Source organism: Triticum dicoccoides, chromosome 3A (genome assembly GCF_002162155.2).
Source record: "Triticum dicoccoides isolate Atlit2015 ecotype Zavitan chromosome 3A, WEW_v2.0, whole genome shotgun sequence".
In the NCBI taxonomy this organism is placed as follows: Eukaryota; Viridiplantae; Streptophyta; class Magnoliopsida; order Poales; family Poaceae; genus Triticum; species Triticum dicoccoides.
Genome location: NC_041384.1, coordinates 277,661,951 through 277,685,045, shown reverse-complemented (window position 1 = coordinate 277,685,045; position 23,095 = coordinate 277,661,951). Strand labels below are relative to the sequence as shown.

The 23,095-nt window shown below is 53.8% G+C and overlaps 1 protein-coding gene across 1 annotated transcript; it reads left to right on the top strand.

Moving 5' to 3' along the window:
• On the top strand, nt 1-23,095 carry LOC119268069 (kinesin-like protein KIN-13A). The gene is made up of 12 exons (XM_037549564.1): nt 1-572; nt 8,513-8,746; nt 8,959-9,135; nt 9,263-9,367; nt 10,624-10,701; nt 10,795-10,876; nt 19,201-19,363; nt 20,172-20,507; nt 20,647-20,865; nt 20,968-21,571; nt 21,648-21,713; nt 22,455-23,095. The coding sequence occupies exons 1-12, from the start codon at nt 441-443 to the stop codon at nt 22,635-22,637; spliced, it is 2,379 nt and encodes a 792-aa protein (XP_037405461.1). The 5' UTR covers nt 1-440; the 3' UTR covers nt 22,638-23,095.

The window sequence follows — 23,095 nt, the reverse complement described above, 5'->3', positions numbered from 1 at the left end:
GAAGCTTGCCCATTTTATCGTTTCAAACTTGCCTCACCAGCACCAACAACGTCACAACTCAGAACGTCTCTCTCGACGAAAACTATTTGAGAACCAGCTTCAAACTCCTCCTGCAATCCACCCCCAAAATCCCCTCCCCTCCCCTGCAATCCCAGTATCCCACAACAAATTCGATCAGCATCGATCCCGATTCGTCCCAAACCCTGCCTGCCCCCCACCCCGCGCCAATCCCACCCACATTGCTCGTCTCACCCCCAGATCTGGGCTCCAGTTGCAGAAGCTCCAGATCCCACGCTGCTCTCTCGTAGCCGCCCCGCGATTTGCGCGACGCCAAGCTGGCTCCGCAGAAGCGGCCACAGCGCGTCGGCGGGGGCGGTGGCGCGGCCGCCGCCACAGCTGCCGCGGCGTCGTCTGCCGCGACTGACTCGGGGGACGCGGTGATGGCCCGGTGGCTGCAGTCCGCGGGGCTGCAGCACCTCGCGGTATCCTCCTCCGCTCCTGGGCCCGGGCTGGCGATGGGGATGGCCGGAGACCTCCGCGGCGGCGGTATCCTCCCGAACCTTCTCATGCAGGTTCGTGCGTCTCTTCTGATCGCCTCCAGCTATTCGTCGTTTCCAGTAGGCGTGGTCCTTCCGCACGTTTTGATACCACGCTGTATATGTTCGGGTTGTCACCTGCAATTGCACGATCGCTAGCTTAGCCACGCGGATCTTGTGCGTGTCCATACCAGCGCGCGTGTATTTCGTTCAAGTCACTCCTATTTCTGTGGGTCGGTGAAGAAATGGACGGAAGCCAGTGAGTTTATTCGTCGCCCACATTCAGGGATCGATGCAAGTTGAGTGAGAGTTGCCGGTTGTATTGTACAACGACGAATTGCTGGCTTGACTCTCATTTTTGGTCTGGTGGCTCTGAATCGGCGGCTCCCACGCTCCATCGCTCCATCGCTCCCACGCCGGCGGGGCCACCGCTAGCCATGGCCTCCCCCCCCCCTTCGGACGTTGGTCGCTCGCGCGAGGTCCGCCGGATGGAGTCGAGCCCGTCGTCGGCTGGCTCTCCGCCGACCTCCTACCGGCAGGCGCTCTGCTGGACGGCCGCCCAAGCGCCGCCCGCCTCCCCCGGGCCCCCAGCCCGCCACCCTCTCCGTCGCCCGCCCGCCCTTCCATCCGGTCCGAGATCTGCCGACCTGCGGAGGACGCGTCGGCGCCGCGGGATGGCGTGGGGCCGGAAGCGGCCGCGCCAGCCCCCCCGCCGCCCGCGTCGTGGCCCTGGTGAGCTCCCGCGCCAGCGCCCCTCCTGGCTGCGCCCCGACGAGTGCCCTCGCTGCTTCAGCACCGCGCACCCCCGCTCCGAGTGCCGGTGCGACATTTGCTGCGCGCGCTGCCGGTTCTTTGGCCACAAGGCCAAAGACTGCACCGCCCAACTCTCCTACGCCTCGTCCTCGTCGGGCGGCTCCGTCCCTCCTCCGCAGCGCCGCCGTCTGCAGTCGCACGCCGCCGGCTCAGACCATGCCCCGCCCTCACCCCCCGCTGATCGCCCCGCGTTCTTCGGGTCGGCGGCGACCACGCGCTCCCCCTCTGGCCTGCCAATGCCCGCGTCCTCCAGGCCGGCAGCCACGATGCCGCTGGCTTCTTCCTCCGACCAGGCGGCCACCACGCGCTCCAGCTCCGACTTGCCTACTCCCGCGTCCTCCGGGCCGGCAGCGCCCCTTCGCTCAAGCTCGACCCTCCCGTCGTCCGTGCCCTCCAGGCCCGTTTTGCCGGCGAGCTCCTCCTCCTCCAGGAACACTCCTCTCTCCGGGCATCTCGCCCGCAGACCGGCGGCGGCCATCTGCTACCTTCCCTGCTCCGAGGAGATGATCGCCGTCGAGCATGCTCTCGGGCGCGCGCTCGTCACAACGGTGGCTGGATGCCGCTCGGGCATCTCCCCAGAAGAGGTCGCCGACACCCTGCGCGCCCAGTTCGGGCTTGCCGATGGTGACTTCTCGGTGCATCGCCATGCCCCGAAAGATTTCCTCATCCGCTTCCGCTCCCTCACCATTCATGGCCGCGTCGCCGCCACTCCCGTCCGCACCCCTTGGTTCCGTCTGCTTCTCCATCCTTGGGGCAGGACTACGGGCTCGGAGGCGGTGCGCGCCCTGTTCCTCCTCTCCCTGGAGCTATACGGGATCCTTGACCACGCCTGGCATCGCTCCTCCACCGAGTTCGTCCTCTCCTCGTTTTGCAAGGTCGAGAATCTCGCGCCTGACACTAGGAGCATGTCGGACATGTTGACCTTAAGGCTCACGGCCTGGACGACGAACCCCGACGACATCCCGCGCATCGCCAAGCTCCTCATCCCGGACGACGATGCCGTGGCCCTCGACGCCGATCCTGACCGTGCGGAGCGCCTCGCGTTAGGGCTTGCGCGCTTCCCCGTCCGGATCCACATTGCGGCGTGCACCGACTACCGCCGTCCCTGCCACCTTCGTCCGGTGATGCGGCGAGCCAAGACCAGGACTCCCCTCCCCTACCTTCACGGTGGCCGGTGCGTGACTTCCCGCCTGCGGGTCCCAGCTCGCAGCAACCATCCCGGCGCCGCGGTGGTCGCCGGCGCCACCGCCGCCGCGCCCATGCACCGCCCCCTGCCGTTCATGGAAAGGCATTCTTGGCCCCCACCCTGGTGCGGTCGCTGACGTCAATCGGGTCCCTGCCTTGCTGGGATTGGGTGCCCCTTCCCCTTTCGACAGTGCGGGCCCTGACGCTGCTGTCATCCCTCCTGCCGCTGACCGTCAGGCGGAGCCTACGCTGCTGCTTCGGGCTGAAGGTGAACGCGAAGACCTGTCCATTTCAAATTCCGACGACGTGGCCTCCCCCCGTCCACAACCCAGCCCCAGCCCTGTCGCGTGCCCCGACCCGCGCGACACTTCTTTGGTCCCACCTTCTGAGGAGACCAACCAGGATTGCTCGGGCTCCCCCGCCCAACGGGCAGATGACAGCCCCTCCCCAGCGGCTTCAGATGACCTCACGTCGCAGCAGACAGCCTCGGATCCCGAAGCCTCGAATCCCCCGCCCTCCCCACAATCTGCTATCGGCGCTAGCTGCCAAGCACCTGGCCCCGCTCTGCTGGCCACCAACCTGCGCGCTGACATCCGAAATGTCGACATCCACGACCGGGCCATGCAGTCCCCGCTCGGCACCCGCGGCGGTGGGTCCAGCCCTGCCGGGGACATGCAGGCTGCCCCATTGGCCCCTGCTCAGGACGCCCACCTGGCTGTGGACTGCGACGTCGGCATGCAGCCCAACCAGCGCGCATTGGACCATGCAGCCCCTCTGGCTTCGTTTTTGGACGTGATTTCCGTCCACCCCCAGCATGTGCTCCCCACCCCGCCTCCACGCCGACGCAGGAACGTGGTTCTGCCAAATTTCACTCCTAGGCGCAGCTTCAGGATTGCAAAGGCCGACCGCGGACTGGACTCGGAAATGAAGGCTAAACGAGTGCTACTCAGACGCCTCGGGCTCATTGAGAGTGACGCCGCCCCCATCTCCAGCGACATGCTGAGCAGATATGCCCGCATCTTCGAGCGACCACTCGCTTAGGAGATGATAGAAGCCTTTGCAGATTTATATGGATGGCAAGTACCGAGCTTCTCCAACCTTGATGCCTGCCCCGAGCGGGCTTAGCCGTGCCTGGTCGAGGCGTAGACACTCGCTGCCTTGTCTGCAACGCCCCCCCACCCTTCCCATGGATTGTAACCTCAAGATAGTTTTTTGGAACGTGCGGGGTTTAAACTCCGGTGCTAAACGCTCGGCTGTGCGCAGTGTGATCTCCACCGCATCCCCTTCCATTGTCTGTCTCGAAGAGACGAAATTGGCTCATATCTCGGTCTCCATCGTACTCGACACTCTTGGCCCACAGTTCGAGGACTACTACTTCCTGCCGGCAACCGGCACCCGCGGCGGCATTCTCCTTGCCTGGCGGCGATCGGAGACCTCCCTTTCCAACCCGTTGATAGGCGAGCATCACATTACGGCGCTGGTCACCCCCCGAACAACACCAACCACTGGTGGTTAACCGGTGTGTATGGCCCATAGGACGACCAAGCAAAGCTCGACCTTCTCGTCGATCTACAGGACGTGCGCGCTTCCCGCATCGGTCCTTGGCTCATCGGAGGAGACTTCAACATGATCACCTCCGTGGCGGATAAAAATAACTCGAACCTTAACCATCGTGTCATGAGCAGGTTCAGGCGGTTCATCGTTGATGAGGAGCTACTCCATGGTCGCCGCTACACGTGGTCGAGCGAGCGCGACTCTCCTACCCTTGTGCACAATGACCGTGTTCTTTGCACCTCCGGTTGGGAAATTGAGCACCCAAGCTGTCTGCTGCACTGCCTCACTTCCGCCGCATCCGATCACCGCCCCTTGGTCATCGACTGCGCTGCGCGCCCGCTCGGGGTAGGCGGTTCCACTTCGAACGCTTGTGGCTGAAAATGGAGGGTTTCCAGGGTGCCGTCCAAGAGGGATGGAATGTTGTGCCATCAGAACCCGACCCCTTCCGGCGCCTCGCCTCCCGCCTCAAGAGCACCGCTAGGCACCTCCAACGCTGGAGTGCCCGTACCATTGGAAACGTGTCCCTCCAGCTCATGGTGGCACGTGAGATCATTGCGCGTCTTGACGCAACCCAGGACCTACGACCTCTATTCGCCGGCGAAGCCTGGCTAAGGCGCAGGCTCAAGGCTTCCTACCTCGGACTTGCCTCCCTCGAACGAACGATTGCGCGACAGCGCGTGCGCTTGGCTTGGCTTCGCAGCGACGACGCTTAAGGTGCATGCCTCGCACCGCAAGCAGCGCAACTACATAGCCTCCGTGCGCGTGGGTGACCAGGTGGTCTCGGACCATGAGGGCATGGCTGAAGCAGCCTACAATCACTTCACCAACATCCTTGGCACCGACGCTCGGCGCGACTTCACCCTGGATCTGACCAACCTGCAGGTCAATTCCTTTGACCTCGTGGATTTGGAGGCCCCATTCTCCGATGACGAAATATGGCGAGCCGTGAAATGCCTACCGTCTGGGAAGGCGCCAGGCCCTGACGGCTTCACCCCTGAGTTCTTACGTGCCTGTTGGGACATCATCAAGCAGGATATTTGCGACGCTTTTGGCAAGTTCTACACCATGAACGGGCGCGGCTTCCAAAAGCTCAACGAGGCCCTCCTCACACTGCTACCCAAGAGGCCCGATGCGGCCTCTTTCTCGGACTATCGGCCCATCAGTCTCATCCACCTGATTTCCAAGCTTTTCGCCAAAGTTCTCGCCTTGCGTCTCGCTCCAAGGCTAAGCTCGATGATCTCCATGAACGAAAGCGCGTTCATCGCTGGACTGTGCATCCACGACAACTTTCTCCTTGTTCAGCAAACTGCGTGCCTTCTTCATAACCTCAAGACCCCTCGCATGCTTCTCAAGCTGGACATTGCTCGGGCCTTCGACTGCGTTTCATGGCCTTTCCTGCTGCAGGTCCTGCAACACCTCGGCTTCGGCCATTGTTGGCGAGACTGGATCTCGATCCTTCTCTCCATCGCATCGACACGGGTCATGATCAATGGCCACCCTGGCCCACCTATCGACCATGCTTGCGGCCTCAGATAGGGCGACCCTATCTCCCCCATGCTGTTCACCATTGTCATCGACGTCCTGAACTTGCTCCTCCTCCGTGCGGTCGACATCGGCCTCCTCCAGTGGCTCATGACGCGCCACGCGGCCTCGAGCATTTCACTCTATGCGGACGACGTCGTCATTTTCTGCCACCCCGACAGCCACGATATTGCCACCGTGCGCGAGCTTCTTCGGGTGTTTGGGGTGGCCTCGGGGCTCCGCACCAACTTCGACAAATGCTCCGCAACGCCAATCCAGTGCAGCAATGACCACATTGACACAATCAAGTCTGAGATGCAATGCCCGATCAAGCACTTCCCTATACAATACCTTGGGCTACCGCTCTCCATCCGCAAGCCACCTACCTCGAGCCTTCTTCCGATGGTCCACAAGCTCGAGAAGAAGCTTTCCACTTGGCGCGCTTCTCTTCTTTTGAAGGGTGATCGGCTTGCCTTGGTCCGCCACGTCCTATGTGCGATCCCAACACACTTCCTCATCGCCATTGCATTCAACAAATCGATCCTCAAGCGGGTCAATCTGATCATCCGGAGCTTCCTTTGGGCCGGAAGCAAAGACGCAAGCGGCGGAAATGCCTCGTCAACTGGCAGAAGGTTTCCAGACCCATCTCCCTCGGTAGGCTGGGCATCCGCGATCTATACCGCGCCGGAATCGCTCTGCGTACGAGATGGCTTTGGCTGCAACGCACGGACCCCTCGAGATCTTGGAGCCACCTTCACAACCCGCACGACACTGACGTCACCGCCATCTTCAGGGCGTCCACCACCTGGCACCTAGGCAACGGAGCCAGCTGCAAATTCTGGAGCGACCAGTAGATAGCCGAGAGATCTGTGGCTGAGATCGCCCCCCTCGTGCACTCGCTAGTACCTCGACGCCAACGAAAATCTCGCACCGTCAGCGAGGCCATGCACCTCAGGTCCTGGGTACAAGACATCAGGGGAGCACTGGGCCCCGCGGCCTTGCTTCAGTACGTCGACCTTTGGCGACAAGTCAGGCATGTTGAGCTCTCGGCCACCCCCGACACCCTTAACTGGAGATGGACGGCCTCTGGCCTCTACTCTGCCAGCTCTTGCTACCAGGCCCTTTTCTACGGATCCTGCGGTGACGGCCACTGGAAACTCACGTGGAAGCCATGGGCACCTCTTCACATCAAGTTCTTCATGTGGCTTGCGATGCAAGAGCGCTGCTGGACGACGGAACGCCTAGCCTGACACGGCCTCTCCGACGACAACATGTGTGCCATATGCGACCAAGAGCCCGAGACCATGCAGCACCTCCTTGCGGGCTGCTCCTTCTCCAGGCAGATATGGCATGAGGTTCTCGGCTGGGTGAGAGCTCCTACTAGCCTTCCTGATGGCAACACCCCCTTCCAGACTTGGTGGGCAACCTCAACAGAACAAGCGTCGACCTCCACTCGCAAAGGACTCGCTTCCATCATCATCCTCACTGCTTGGTGGATTTGGAAACACCGCAATGGGTGTGTCTTCGATCACGATAGGCCATCCTTCTCCCGTCTCACCACAGCCATCAAAGATGAGGCGCGCCTATGGGCCAAGGCCGGCGCCACAGGGATTAGCAACATCATACCCGAGAGTTAGCCTTTTGCGTGTTTGGGGGATGAGCAGCCCCTTGTTCTGTCTGCTCCACCGCCCGCGATCATGCCTCTAGTGTACATGACTTGCGCGTGGTTGTAATCCCTTGCTGTAACTCTTCTCCTATCAATGCAAAGATACGCAGCTTGCGTATTCGCGAAAAAAAAAGAATTGCTGGCTTTGAAGCCCACATTGCTGCATGACTGATGTATAAATATTCGAGTCATATGTGGGAAATTTGCTGTTTCTGAGCCTGGCAAGTTGGGGTTGTGTTCCTGAAGGATCAATCTGTCAAAACTATGCTCATGATTATCACGCCTTGTGAAATTACATGGCTGGCACGCCTGTCTCTAGTCCTGTTAGGAAGGTTGGCACAGCCAGACTTAATGGTTAGGTTGATAGTTCTGCTAGTTAGCTGGAAGGTAGTGTCTTACCGCATACTGTTTTGAAACCACTGCCTGCATTACATGAAGTTCAGTTTAGAACTGCACACTGTTAACTGCCTGCATTACATGAAAGTTTAGTTTATAACTGCACACTGTTAACCTGGATGGTGGAATATCTCTTCAGTTTGAAGAAGTAAGCTGGATGGATTGAATGGACACAAAATAGCACCCACTCTTTTAGGAGATTACTCTATTCGTTTTAAATAGATTCATGATGTGATTTTTTTTATAATCTTGAGCTGGTGCACACATAAATCTGTTGTATCTTGGATGCAAATTAGAGGATGCATTTTTTGCCATATTAAATGGTATTCACATCAGTTTGCTTTGAATGCCAAGTATATTAAGCTGAAACCTCAGCAATTTGATCTATTATGATGCAAACAATTAAATATTACTTAGTCAGAAAATCAGAAAAATATTGTGTCTGCTGTTTTTTTTTGTTGCATCAAATGCCCTTTTGAACTGTCAAATTTCTCGTCTTGAATTTCAAGGAACACCTACTGTACTACATAGGCATGTATGTGGCATTGTCGATATGATTATATCAACTTTTGATTATGGCATCTAGTGCAAAGGTCTGACCTTACTCCTGTGCTTGGGTGACCCATGTACAGTATATGCGTGAGGTCCTCATGTTGAGGCCTTGTTTGTTATTTGTGGTTCGGTTCATATTTCGCACTTAGGGCACTTTGTCTAATATTGCTAATCTGTTAAAGCCTTGTAGGACTTCTGACTTGTTCAACGATAAGCGCTTTATCAATACATGCATGCTGTTGCCAAGTGATTATATACAGTTTTACAACAGTTGTTATTTATTTGATAGGGGTATGGGCCCCAATCGATCGAAGAAAAACAGAAACTTTACATGCTATTAAGGAGCCTGAATTTTAATGGCGAATCAGCATCTGCACCTATATCTGAGCCATACACACCGACAACCCAGAGCTTCAGTGGTGGCCCCCCCATAAATGGATTCTACTCACCCGAACTTAGAGGTGAATACGGAGCTGGCCTTTTGGATCTTCATGCAATGGATGACAGCGAGCTTCTTTCTGAGGTATTACTCTAGTTAGTATAAGCAAAATAACTTTCTATGCCCACATGTTATTAACGGCATCTGCTCATTGTGCATGCCTGCTCCTTTTAGAAACTAGGGTGATGTTGCATGTGACAAAGGGATTCAAACACATGTGATGTCCAAATCTTGATTTCTGCTCTTCAAAATAACTTCTTCGTGGTCTAATCCAGCTATGGTCTCTTTGTTGTCAGAATGTAGCATCAGAACCATTTGAAGCTTCACCCTTTGTGCCAAAGGAAACTGATGACGATGAGGACGATATAATATCAGGAAGCCAGCAAGGTCTATCAGAAAATTATGGTGGTGCAATCACAAGCGAAAAAGATAGCAATACTAAAGAAAGTAATGTAGCAAAGATTAAAGTTGTGGTGCGTTGATCACTTCCAAGTACTTCTACTATGTCTACAGTTATGCAATGAAGTCACAATTCAGTCTTTTCTTTGTTTCTTATTGTTAGTGAAACTATTATTCAGTTAATACTAGTAACAATGTCAGGTAAGGAAGAGGCCTCTGAACAGAAAGGAAATATCTCGAAAGGAGGATGACGTAATAGATGTACATAATTCTCAATTCTTGACTGTTCATGAACCTAAATTAAAGGTACCATCTTTCATCCATTCATTGGTATTCTTCATTATGTCTGCAATAGTTCAATAGATGAAATTATTTGGTTCTTGTGTTTCATCTTTCTATGGGACTTGTAGATGTCTTGTGATGCAGTAGAGGCAAATGTAGTAAGAGAGACAGTAGAGGCAAATGTAGTAAGAGAGACAATCCATTTACTCCTTCCATGTTTTCCATCATGCCTATTGTAGTCTTGTTTGCAGTATGACATTTATTGCAATACATAAACACTATATATTATTTTAATGCCAATATGATTTAGGCCATGAATTATGATGTGCATCAACAAGTACGTTTACAACCTATAGATAATCCAACCTATCTTTTTCATGCAACATTTATACGAAGAGTTTAAATCATTTAATGCAAAAGAATCTTTCTTCTGGGCATTTGAATTCCTTTATGTGCTTATCAGCGTCTATCTACATCCTGCAATGGTGCACTATCTTTCCTTTCACAGTTTCACCCCGTCAGTAGTATCTTAGACATAAAAGGGCGTACCCAGTGCTTAAAGCTCCCACACAAGGTGGGGTCTGGAATATTCTATGGGTTTATAAAACATTATATGTACGTAAAATTGTTGCTATGTACAACTGTATGACTGGCAAAAACTACATTCTCACCTATGGGGGTTAATTATACTCCCTCTGTTCCAGAATATAAGGTGTATTAGTTTCTTCAAAAGTCACATGTTTCTATGTTTGACCAAGTTTATAGCAACATATATCAACATCTACAATGCTACATAAATAAATATGAAAATGTATTTCACGGCATATCTAATGATTTCTGTATAAACTTAGAGCCTGTTTGGCAAGCCTCCACTCGAAAAAATGGCCTACGCTCCGCTCCGCTCTGGGAGAGCATGGAGCCAACACGTTCAGTGCCACTCCGCAGCTACTCCAGCCGCTCCAGGAGCTGAGCTGCGGAGCGGAGGCCTGTTGAACAGGTACTTAAACAAAGTTAGAGAAGTTTGACTTTTTGAAAGAAAAAAAAATACACCTTATATTTTGGAGCAGAGGAGTATTACATAACAGGATTGCTGGAGATAAACTATTCCATGTATTGCTATTTTCTTGGCAGTGTGTCCTCATTTTGCTGACAAAAAGAAGCATGTCCGTATAAGATGCAACACTGAACTGTCATGCATACTTATCAATAATAAAACTGTCAATCACAAGCCTTTTTAGCTTATCATGTGATTTGGGCTAACACGAAGTCTCCACTGGAAGGTGGATTTGACGGCTTATGTGGACAAACATGAATTCTGCTTTGATGCTGTCCTGGATGAGGCTGTAACTAATGACGAGGTACTACTTTCCTAACCATCATCAATGGCTGTCTCCTTTTCTCTTTTTCAACATGTTATTCTTAGCATATAAGTTGCTGGGTTGTTTGAGCAGGTGTACCGGGAGACTGTGGAGCCCATTATACCAATAATTTTCCAAAGGACCAAAGCAACATGCTTTGCATATGGCCAAACAGGTTAGATAATGCTGGTTCCAGATATTTTAATTGATCCCTAGCATGATGGCTACGCTCCGCTCCCACCCCCTCCCCTCGCCTCCCGCGCCTCTAGCCTAGCCCCTCCACCAACCTCGCCGCCGTAGAGCCCTCGCCGGCGGCCCTCCTCCCCTGCTGTCGCCCTCCCGCGCCTCCGGCTGCCATGTCCTCCGACGGCGCCTGCTCCGAGGATTCCAGCCCCGACGGTCGCCATCGCTGGCACGGGCACGCGGGTGAGTCCTCCGGCTCACGGTCCTTCCGCGACGTCGTGAGAACCCCGCCGACCCCGCGCAGCCCTGCGCCGGCGCCGCCGAGCCCAACCCCTGCTCCGACGGCCCTTGTGCCCTGCGGCTCGGCCGCGCCGGCCGCTCGCGTCCCTGCTTCTGCCCGCCTCGGCCCCCGCTCGGAGGTTCACCGCGCCACTGGCGGACCAGTGCTGGACGCCGATGGATTCCAGCAGCCGCGTCGCAGGAACCGCCGCCAGGGCGCGTGGCGCCCAGCCGCCCCAACCCCTCCGCGCCGCAGACGCATCCCCTCGCCGGAAGAAGTCGCCGGGCTCTGCTTCGCTGCCTTGACCCGGGACACCGGGTGCGCGGCTGCACCAACCCTGTGCGTTGCCGTCGCTGTCTCATCTCCGGCCACGAGTCCAGTGGCTGCACGACGCTGCTGCCTGGCGACTGCCGCGCTCTGCCCCCGGCCGCCCAGGCCCCGGCACCTGCCGCCCCGCCTCGCTGCACCCCGCCTTCGTCCACGCCCCGGCCGCCCCCCGCCGCGCCGGTACGGGCCACCATCCCCCGCTCCATTGAGATGGAGGAGGCGGAAGAGGTGCTGTCGCGCGGCATGGTGGCCACCGTTACCGGCACCAGGCCTTCCGTCTCCCCGGCCGAGGTGGAGACAACCCTGCACGCCTTGTTCGACCTGCAACCCGACGACTTCATCGTCCACCGCCATGCCCCGGAAGATTTCCTCATCATCTTCTCTTCGCGTCGAACCATGGACTGCATGGCCGGCGACCATCTCATCAACGCCGACAACTTCTCCCTGCTCCTTCGCCCATGGTGCAAGCTCGCCCACGCCACTGCCGGCAGCTTCGCGTACTCTGTACAGCTTGAGCTCCGCGGCATCCCTGCGCAGGCATGGCACCTGTCCACCGCCGAGCACATCCTGGGGGCTGGCTGCTGGATTGAGCGGCTTCATCCGGACACGCGCTCCCGCGCTGACCTTGCCACGTTCCGGCTTGATGGGTGCGTGCATGACCCGGCCACCATTCGCCGGGCGGCCATCCTAGAGATCGTGGAGCAAGTCCCCGCCGCCCGCCCTGGCCTGCCTCCAGTCACCCGCACCTTCGAGTACCCCATCTCGGTCCAACTCATCAGGTCTGCCCCCCTCCCCTGCCTAGCTGACGGCATCGCCAACGGCCGCGCCAACGGCCATGCCAACGATGATGCAGGCCACGGCCCTGGGCGTGGCCTCCAGCGAAGGCGTGGCCGGAAGCGCCGCCGCACGGCCAACGCACCTGACGGACGCGCGGATGGCATGGCTGTCGACTCGGCCGGCTGGACGCGCCCAAATGGTCGCTCGCGCGCCGACGGCTTGGCGGTTGCCCACGGCTGGCCTGCATCCCGCGCCACCACCGCTTCGCTTGCGCCGCCGTCCGTACACGGGTCTGCGAGATGCATGGCTGCATGGCCCAAAGTGGCTGGGCCCCACCCCCTCGTCGCAGAGCCAAAAGAGGAAAGCGGGGAGGAAAGCAAAAGCGTGCAAGGGTTCTGGCTGCGCTCGCAAAAGCTGTGGCTGCAGTGGATCCGAGGCCGGCCGCGCCACCCGCCCAAGCACTGGTGGTGCCTACCTCGCCAGCTGGCCCCAGCGCATTGGTGCCAATCTGCGTTCCTCCTGCTGCCGGGCCCGCGCTGAGCCTGTCTCGCGTGTCACCATGCGCGCAGGGGGACAACCCAACCAGGGAAGGGCCACCAACGACTGGTCCATGCGCGCTTGGGGATCAAGACGGCCTGTCCTCCACCGGTGAGGTCCTAGATTCCCTTCCCGCGGAGCGCCCAACTGCCCCCGAGGATGATCCGCTGTCGGGGCAAAGCGGGGCTTCGCCCTCGTCAGCTCCTGTTGCTGCCGCGGGCCCGGCTGACCTGCGACCCAGCCCCACTTGCGCACTGCGGGAGAGCGCGCGGGAACCTCGAACCGCCATGCTCCCAACCCCTGCTGCCCCCAACGACAGGCCCGAGCTGGGCCGCGCCCCCTCTTCGGCCCAGTCGCCCCGGCGCATTCTGCAGCAGCCCCAGCCCGTGGCTGGTGGCATTGATGGGCTCACCCCCCCCTCCAGGCCCACCATCGTCAACCCACCCAGGCCCTTCGTCGCCCGCTCCAGCCCCTGCACCCCACGCGATCCAGTTCGGCAGCGCCTCACGCTTCGCCTCGCCGCCTGTTACCCTGCGTCGATCTCGCCAGCGCGCCAGCTCCATCAGCTCCTGGACCCTGGGAGACTTCCTCGCCGCCGCCACCAAGCAAACCTGTCCAGCCCTTCCCAACCCTGGACGCAAACGGCGACGACAGCCCTTGAACTTCTCGCCGCGGCGTGGTCGCTCTGTCTCCATCGCGAAGGCAAAAACGGCCGCCCCGCCCACCGCTGAGCGCCGTGCGCAGGTCCAGCTCCTTCGTACCTTGGGCATCATCGGCATTGACCAGGTGATCTCTGCTGAAGCCATGAAGGCCTACGAGGGGTTTTTCGCCGCGCCTCTTCCGCACACCGTCCTGGAGGCCATCGCCGCGCTAATCGGCCGCGAGCTGCCCTCTAATCCTTCCACAGCGCCTATCACCACGGTGATTGCTGGCAGCCCGATCGCAACATAGCCGCACTGCTGCGTGCCCATCCGTCGACTTCTGTTCAATGGATCACGGCCTCCGCATCATCAACTGGAACGTCCGCGGCTTAAACTCTCGCGCAAGGCGCACCGCCATCCGCTCGCTTATTGTAACCTCCAGCGCTTCGATCGCTTGCTTCCAGGAAACTAAGATGGAGTTCATCTACTCGTCGACTGTCCTCGAGACGTTGGGCTCCGAGTTTGATGAGTACGTTTACCTCCCTGCGATCGGCACTCGTGGTGGGATTCTGTTGGCTTGGAAGAGCCGGGCCGTGTCCATCACGAACCCGATGTTCACCACCAACACTCTCTCGGCCCGGGTCGCGACCACCGTTGGCTTCAGCGTGCCCTGGTGGCTCACCATTGTCTACGGACCCCAAGATGACCTGGGAAAGATCGCGTTCCTCCACGAAATCCGCGATGTGCGTGCTACGTGCCCCGGGCCTTGGCTTATCTGCGGCGACTTCAATCTCATCTATCGGGATGAAGACAAGAACAACGGCAACCTCAATCGACGTATGATGGGTCGTTTCCGGCGTGTTCTCAACGACCTCGCGCTCAAGGAGATTTATCTCAACGGCCGGCGCTATACTTGGTCCAATGAGCAGAACCCGCCTACCCTGGGCCTACCCTGGTCCATCTTGATCAGGTGATGTGCTCCGCGGACTGGGAGGAAATGCATGGTGAGTGTCACCTGCGCTGTTTGGCCACGGTCGTCTCTGACCACGCCCCCCTCTTGCTGGACTGCTCGCCCATGCACTCGGTGCATCGACGCTTCCGCTTCGAGGAGTTCTGGACGCGCCTCGCCGGCTTCCAGGAGATTGTCGCCAGCCCATGGAACTCGGTGGAGGACGCTGATCCTTTTCGGTGCTTCATGCGACGCATGCAGGCCACCGCGCGCAAACTCACAAGCTGGAGCGCGCGCTCGGTTGGCAACGTGCGTGACCAGCTCGCGATCTCCCGTGAGCTGCTCCTACGCTTTGACTCTGCGCTGGAACATAGGCTGCTGTCGCCGCATGAGGACTGGTTGCGTCGCCAGCTCAAGCTCTCCTACCTGGGCCTCGCCTCCCTCGAGCGAACCATCGCCCGCCAGCGCGCGCGCGCGTCCCTTAAAGATGGTGACGCGAACACTTCGTTCTTCCATCGCCAGTGCTCCTTCCGCAAGCAGAAGAACTGGATCCATTCCCTATCGGTCGATGGCGCTGTCCTCACCGACCCTTGCGACATGGCCGCGGCGACCTTTGCGCACTTTGATGCTCTGATTGGGACTGACGTGCCACGGGACTGCACCATCGACCTTTCGCAGCTCATCGTGCCATCTTGCCTGGATGATCTTGACGCGCCCTTCAGCGAGGACGAGGTCTGGCAGGCCATCAAGCACTTGCCGTCGCGCAAAGCGCCTGGCCCCGACGGATTCACAGCGGAATTCCTCCGTTCTTGCTGGCCCATCATCAAGCAGGACCTCTTGAAGATCTTCGAGCAAGTGTACGCGCTCCGCGGCCGCGGTTTCAGCTGCCTCAACCAGGCGCTTATCACTCTTCTTCCCAAGCGTGCGGATGCAAGCGGCCTTGGGGACTACAGACCCATAAGTTTGATTCATCTTGTCGCCAAGGTCCTCGCCAAGCTGCTGTCACTCCGCCTCGCGCCCAAGCTCAATAGCCTCGTCAGCAAAGTCCAGAATGCCTTCATCCCTGGCCAAAGCCTTCACGACAACTTCACCCTGGTGCGTCAATCCGCGCGGCTTTTGCACCAGCTTGGCGCCCCACGCGTGCTTCTGAAGCTTGACCTGGCGCGCGCCTTCGACTCCATCTCCTGGCCGTTCCTGTTCGATGTTCTGCGATGCCACGGCTTCGGCAATCGCTTCCTCGACTGGATCGCCCTCCTTCTGTCGTCGGCCAGCACTAAAGTCCTCCTCAACGGCCCCCCTGGACCTCCGATCTGGCATAGGTGTGGGCTGCGTCAAGGCGACCCCGTGTCCCCACAGCTCTTCGTCTTGGCTGTTGACACGTTGGGGAGGCTCTTCCACCACGCCATCGAGCTCCGAGTCATGCAACCACTCCATCCCCGCCGCGCCATACCGCCATCTCCCTGTACGCGGATGATGTGATCCTCTTTTGCCACCCCACGCCAGGCGACATCACGGCGGTAAAGGAGATCTTGCGCCTTTTTGGGCGCGCACCGGGGCTCCAGGTCAACTATCAGAAGAGTGCCGCGGCCCTCATCCGAGGCGGCACCGATGAAGCTGCCCTTGTCACCGAGCGCCTGGGGTGCCCCATCGTCGACTTCCCGATCACGTACTTGGGCATCCCTCTCATGCTGCGTCGCCCCACCACCGCCCAGTTGCAGCCCGTCGTCGACAAGGTGGCCGGGCAGCTTCCCTCCTGGAAAGCCTGGCTCATGAACAAGGTGGCCGGCTGGCCCTTGTCAAGGCCGTCCTGAGCGCTATCCCCATCCACCAGCTCCTCGTGCTTGCGCCGCCAAAAAAGACCCTCAAGCTACTCGAGAAGATCGAGCGAGGTTTCCTTTGGGCTGGCCGCGCCGATGCCAATGGTGGCAACTGCCATGTCAACTGGCGGCGCGTATGTCGCCCTATCCAGCTCGGTGGCCTTGGCGTGCACGACCTCGAGCGCACCGGTCTCGCCCTGCGCACCCGCTGGCTTTGGCTCAACCGCGACGTCGATGAGAGGGCTTGGCACGGCCTCGACCTGCAGTTCTCGCACGAGGAGCGGGCTTTCTTCTTCGCGTCCACCACCATGACGATCGGGAACGGGCTGCGCGCCCTCTTTTGGGAGGACCGTTGGATCAATGGCCGCGCCGTTAGCGAGATCGCGCCTCTCCTCTACGCTTGCATCCCCAAACGACGCCGCAAGTCCAGAACCGTCGCCGACGGCCTCCACGCAAACCAATGGGCTACCGACATACAGGGCACGGTTGGCATCCTGGAGATTGGTGAATACCTCTGCCTCTGGCGCCTGATTGCCCAAACCAATCTCCACGCCGGACCGCCTCCGCTGGAAGTGGACCGAGGATGGCGCGTACTCAGCCAAGTCGGCCTACCTCGCCACCTTTCACGGTTCCGCCCACTGCCAGGCCTGGAGGCTTACCTGGAAGTGCTGGGCGCCACCACGGGTGCGCTTCTTCCACTGGCTTGCGAGCCTTGACCGCTGCTGGATGGACTGCCGACCGCCTAGCGCACCGTAACCTGCCTCACCCACCCTGCTGTCCGCTCTGAGATCAGGCCCCAGAGACACTGCACCACCTTCTCCTCGGATGCCCCTTCGCTCGTCAGGTGTGGCATGAGATCCTCTCGTGGCTGCGCCTCCCGTGTCCGCCACCCAACAACGACGCCTCGCTTCACGACTGGTGGCGCTTGGCTAAACGGAATGCGCCCAAGCCGATGCACAAAGGCCTCGCCTCCGCCACTCTGCTCGTGCCATGGATGATCTGGAAACATCGCAATGGCTGCGTTTTCGAGGGAGACCGCCCTTTGGTCACCTCCCTGATTGCCACGATCAAGGCTGAGGCTGCCCTTTGGGCCAGAGCTGGGGCCCTTGGCCTCCGGGTCATCCTGCCCCAAACCTGGGATGTTCACTAATGCCCTTGTATTTGCCCTACAACTCGCCTCCTAGGAGGATTGTTACAAACCCCCTCTTTTCAATACAATGAAACGCAAATCTTCTGCGTTTTCTCGAAAAAAAAATGCTGGTTCCAAGCTAAAACACTTAAGTTGTAATTTATGTAGACTTTCTGGTAAATCATGTCCTCAGTGTGCTTATGATTTGTTATGTTTTGGTATTTGTTACATGGGGCAAGACCTATAGCCATAGTACCCACACCAATGTACCAAAGGAACCACCATAGGAGGCATGAGTAGCAGGGGAGACTGTTTCTGTAGCCTCGAGTTGAGTCAGAATCCAATTAGTGAAAAGCTTGCAGAGTCAGTTTAGATAAAGAGAGAAAGTGTTCAGATTGTAATCAGTTTAGTTTTGCCTTGTTGGCCAAGTTAGTTTACCTATATAAGAAGGGACTTAAACCTGATGAATAAAGGAAGCCAATTCAAAGCACTTTTTTTTACCTTAGCAGCCTAGAGTACTTAGAATTTGAGTTCTTCCAATTTTGGTATCAGAAACATCTACAAGAGGTCATCGACAGCAGTGATAAGGTAAAATGACTGAGTCAAAGACAATACCAAGCTAGATAGAGAAAAAAAAGGGCAGCCCGCTGCATGTAGCTCCCGCTTGCGTAGGGTCCGGGGAAGGGTCACTACCAAGCTAGATAGAAGACTTACTAATTAGCAGTACAAGTAAACATGCCTGACAAATAGACATATAGTCTTCAGTACAATGAACAAACAGAGAACAAAGCTAAACGTTTAGCATGCAACAGAATAAGATAGTTCTCAGCACAGTGTTCACAGCAATCATAAAGAAAGGAAACATGGGAAGTTCTTCGAAACACGTAGGAATTACTGAAAGTAACACAGTGCGAAGAAATAGAGCCCGTTTGTTTGCTCGGATAAGACAATGCGATGTGTTACCCCAGTTCAAGTTGCTGGCACAACTCTACGTCTGGGATGGAGAGACTGAGCCACAACTCTGAGAACACGAAAGTCCTCGTCTTAGTCTACTTGAGCTAATTTCACTTAGAACCCGCCCAACTTGAGGTAATCGCCAGAGACTAGTTCTTCGACAGTCCACACTCTGGATGCTCTTGAACAGACACCTAAGCGTCTAGACGATGCTCAATCCTCAAGAGTAACAAGTCCAAGTTAGGCTTATTAGATCAAATTCTTCAGTCAGAATTCAGTTAGTTAAAATCTTGTAGGCAGGTTAGATTAAGAGAGAAAGAGTCCAGATTGTAATCAGTTTAGTTTTGCCTTGATGGCCAAGTTAGTTCACCTATAAGAAGGGACTTGATCCCGATGAATAAAGGAAGCCAATCAAAGTATTTTCTTTGTCTTAGCCGCCTAGAGTAATTAGAAATTCGAGCTGTTCCAGTCTTAGCCGCATAGATTCTTCCTACAATTCTGTTTATATTGCACTTAAAATTCTCTGGACGTCCGACTCTCAAGTGTTTGGCTCTACATGGCCTATAGACACTTATCATGATTTCATACTTCATGGAAGGAAAAAAGACGGAAAGTTTAGTATTTAAAATTGATTGTAACATGGCAGCTTGATAGTTCAATATGTGATCCTTGATCTTAGAAGCATTATTAAAAAGGTGCTTAAAATTAATACAGCCTGAACTTTCTATCTTTATGGTATCTGAAGGTGCTATATATGCTTGATGCTGTCCTTCATTCATCTTTTTGATCTGTATGCTATGTTGTAGATGGCACTGGGCTCATGAATTACGAATCATTCCTGTACACCTACTCCTAGTTTGATTTGCCAGTCTCGCTTTGCAGCATTGCTAATCCTCCATGTGCAGGTAGTGGTAAGACATATACAATGCAACCCCTACCTCTAAGGGCTGCACAGGATATGGTTCATCTTTTGCATCAACCTGTGTACCTGAGTCAAAATTTCAAGTTGTGGCTTAGCTACTTTGAGATATATGGCGGGAAGCTTTATGACCTTTTGAGCGAAAGGAGGTTGATCGCTGCACTCCATTTTTATACTATCTAATTTGGCATAGTAAACTTATTGCCTTTGTGTGTTGTCAATGTGATGTTGAAATTAATTGTATGTATATTATCTGTGGATAGTATGCAGCTATAATGCATTTAATTTGCCCATTTTTCTGTGCATGTATATATGTGCACCCATGTTCCTGTTGTCACATTGCTAAGACTATCTTAGGAGTGCTGGAAAAACTTCTGTTCTTGCATACAAGCATGGGCATACACACATATATGTATGAACTGATGGTTACCTATTGGCCACTGGTTAACAATGATCATGCAAGTAGTTTTGGGCTTAATGGAACGAGGTTTTTGCTGATCATAGGAAATACTGCCACTTTTTATTAGGGGGAACTTAATGCAGGTGATGACTCTTACTAAATGCTACCTCCAATCCAAAACGCAAGTCTTTTTAGGAATTTACAAGTGAAATATTTTCAAGTTTGATCTTTTATATTGATATTACTAGATTTACCATGAAATATAAGTTTGTAATGTACAGGGAACAGGTTTGCACAGAAACTTGTGCCATGTCAAACTTGATATTACCATCTTGAAAATTGTGCCGTGTCCTAAAAGACTTGCATTTTGGATTGGAGGAAGTACGGTGATTAGCTACAGCTGTTTAAATTCAGCATTGAAATGAAACTTTGCTTTTGACATACACTTCAGTAACTTGCCTTTTGTGACTTGTTTTTGTATGCTTAATGGGACTTCTTCTACCTTTTACTTGGTTCTGTGGTTGAATTTGAGCTGCATTTTTTCTATGTTTTTCTAGGCCACTCTGCATTAGGGAAGATGGAAAGAAACAGGTCTGCATTGTCGGCTTACAGGAATTTGAGGTTTCTGATGTCCGGATTGTCAAAGAATACATTGAGAGAGGAAATGCCTCGAGAAGCACAGGATCAACTGGGGCCAACGAAGAGTCATCACGATCTCACGCCATTCTGCAATTAGCTGTGAAGAAGCATATCCCAGTGACAGAGACCAGAAGACAGAGAGATCGTGAGGCTAATGAAGCTAAAAATACAAAGCTTGTGGGAAAATTGTCATTTATAGACCTTGCTGGAAGCGAGCGTGGTGCTGATACAACAGATAATGACAAGCAGACAAGGTACTTATTTTCATCCGATAGATACTGACTTCTGTCTTTCTGGCATGCTCCAGCTGTATCTTTTTCCATTTACTTGCAATGTTTCCATAAATACCAACATATTACAGTCCTCTGCCTTCTAACTTTCTACTTGTGCCAGAATTGAGGGTGCAGAAATAAACAAGAGCCTTTTGGCTCTCAAGGAATGCATTCGGGCACTGGATAATGATCAGATACATATTCCTTTCAGAGGAAGCAAGCTAACCGAGGTGCTTCGTGATTCGTTTGTTGGTAACTCTCGAACAGTAATGATTTCTTGCATCTCACCGGGTTCAGGTTCATGTGAACACACGCTAAATACCTTAAGATATGCTGACAGGTGATATTCCCTTTAAATGACATTAAATTTACATGTTGTGTTTGATAATTTGGATGTACATTGAGTTATCAGGTTTTAACGATATAGCTGCTCAACAAGCAGGGTTAAGAGCCTCTCGAAAAGTGGCAACTCAAAAAAAGAGCAGTTCAGTGGGCAGTTTGTGTCCTCCAGCAAGGAATCTACCCATACATCATATCCATTATCAGGTGAAGCTGAAGAAACTGTGGACCAGATTGAAGAGAACAGACATATTGATGCTTCAAGGAGTGTTGTTGAAATCTATATGAGTTCTTCAGTGGATCCTGATAGGAACTCATTTAGTATGATTCCAAGTTATCCTCATAGAGGAAGGGAAGAAACTAGTTCAACATCTAGTTTGAATGATAGGGGGAGAATTGATTTCAAATCTAACCCGACTGGTTATAGTAGTAAAGCACAGTCACTTCAGAATTCAGTTAATTCACAAGAAGAAGATAAAGTTACAAAAGGCTCACCTCCTCGGAGAAAAGCTAATAGGGAGGACAAATCTGAAAGGCAGAACAACTACGTGAAAAAGGAAAATGGGGCAGATGTAAATCGGATTGTTCACAAACAGCAACTGAAACAGCAGCAGCAAAGACCACTGTCTACTTCGGCATCACAGGTTTCATCGAGACAATCTGAAAAGGAAAGTTCGTGTGATGAGGAAATAAATGCAATACTTGAGGTAAAATAATACCTTCTTAGTCAAAATTGTTTAATTTTACGGAAGTGGAGCTGATACCAACGTTTATTTTTGTTAGGAAGAGGAGGCATTGATAGCAGCTCACAGAAAGGAAATTGAAAATACTATGGAAATAGTGCGGGAAGTAAGCTACATTTACTCAATTTACATCATAAATGTCTTTGTGTTTTCTGATATTCTTGCTATCTGATCTTGCGTGCATGATGTGTCTTCTTACCTGTTGTTGAGCGTTGCGTTGCTTGTGGTGTAAACATGCCATTATGGTGGCTTCAAAGTCCTGGAATCTCTGCTGAAGCTCCATTTCCGTCCTTGCGCACCCGCCTTCATCTCCATGCTTGATCATGCTCCAATGCTCATCACTCTTGTCCATGAATAATAAGCAATACAAACATATCTAATTTAGGCAGCATCTTATTCACCTGATAATTTAATTAGTGTGCGGGAGCTCTAGCGATTGGTCCTTGTTTCTCTAGAACCTAACATGTGTAGTGTGGTAGGGGTTGTGGGTGTAACAATGGTAAGGATGTCCTCGTCAATTTAACTGAGTTCTTGTAAAAGCAAACCTAATATTTGCAGCTTACTTCCCATCTCTTTGTTATGCAACAGTTGTGAAACCGTCCGACTATAATTGTTCCATTTGGTACACGCTGTTACACTCTTATCATACCATTACTTACTATATATCTAGTCTTATTTAACCAAACACCAACTTGTAATGCAACCACTGAAGTTACAAATTATGTACCTTCAAACATTTTTTTTACTGATTTCAGATGACCACTGCTTAACAGTTAACACTAGTCACAGTTTTGCAGTTATTTCAGCACTACATGATTGCTTAACACCACTTGCCGTTGTGTTGCAGGAGATGAACCTATTAGCAGATGTTGACCAACCAGGTAGCCTTATTGACAATTATGTGGCACAACTGAATTTTCTCCTGTCACGGAAGGCGTCCGGCTTGGTCAGTCTCCAGGCACGCTTAGCAAGGTTTCAACAGCGCCTCAAAGAAGAGGAGATCCTTAGCCGTAAGAAACCATCAAGATAGTTTAACCGATTTTTTTTAAAACCATTTGGCTTGTCATGAATTGCAAGGAGCCGTGAGCGGGAGGTATGTTTTATTCTGATCTCCCATGTGATCACATTTCACTTAAGAGCTTGAAGAACTGAGTCTAAAAACCTGGGAAAATGAGAACCTGGGAATGAGTAACAAATGGAGTCATGCAGGCGCTTGGTTTTGAGGTTTTCCCTGCAGTTTGCTCATTTTTTCTCTTTTCTTCAAAGGGTTGTTTCATTCTTTTTTTTCCCGGTGGTGGCATGATTTGTCATTCTTGCCACATTCTTTTTGTATGAATATAGTGTAACTGGTGTTTGAAGATGAGGAAATTATACTTGTACCTTGGCAACATAGAAACTGTTGTTGTATTGTGTGTATCAAGAAAAGCAACATTGCAGTAAGATCTTCAGGAATATTTAAGTGGCAAGAATCTGGGACATGGTTCGTCA

What these genes read in the sequence shown, in the direction of transcription:
- LOC119268069 (XM_037549564.1), top strand. Translation starts at nt 441, where the DNA reads ATGGCCCGGTGGCTGCAGTCCGCGGGGCTGCAGCACCTCGCGGTATCC. An exon ending in AGGCTGTAACTAATGACGAG is followed by an intron (nt 10,702 to 10,794) that starts GTACTACTTTCC and finishes TTGTTTGAGCAG; the next exon opens with GTGTACCGGGAGACTGTGGA. An exon ending in CTTTGCATATGGCCAAACAG is followed by an intron (nt 10,877 to 19,200) that starts GTTAGATAATGC and finishes CTCCATGTGCAG; the next exon opens with GTAGTGGTAAGACATATACA.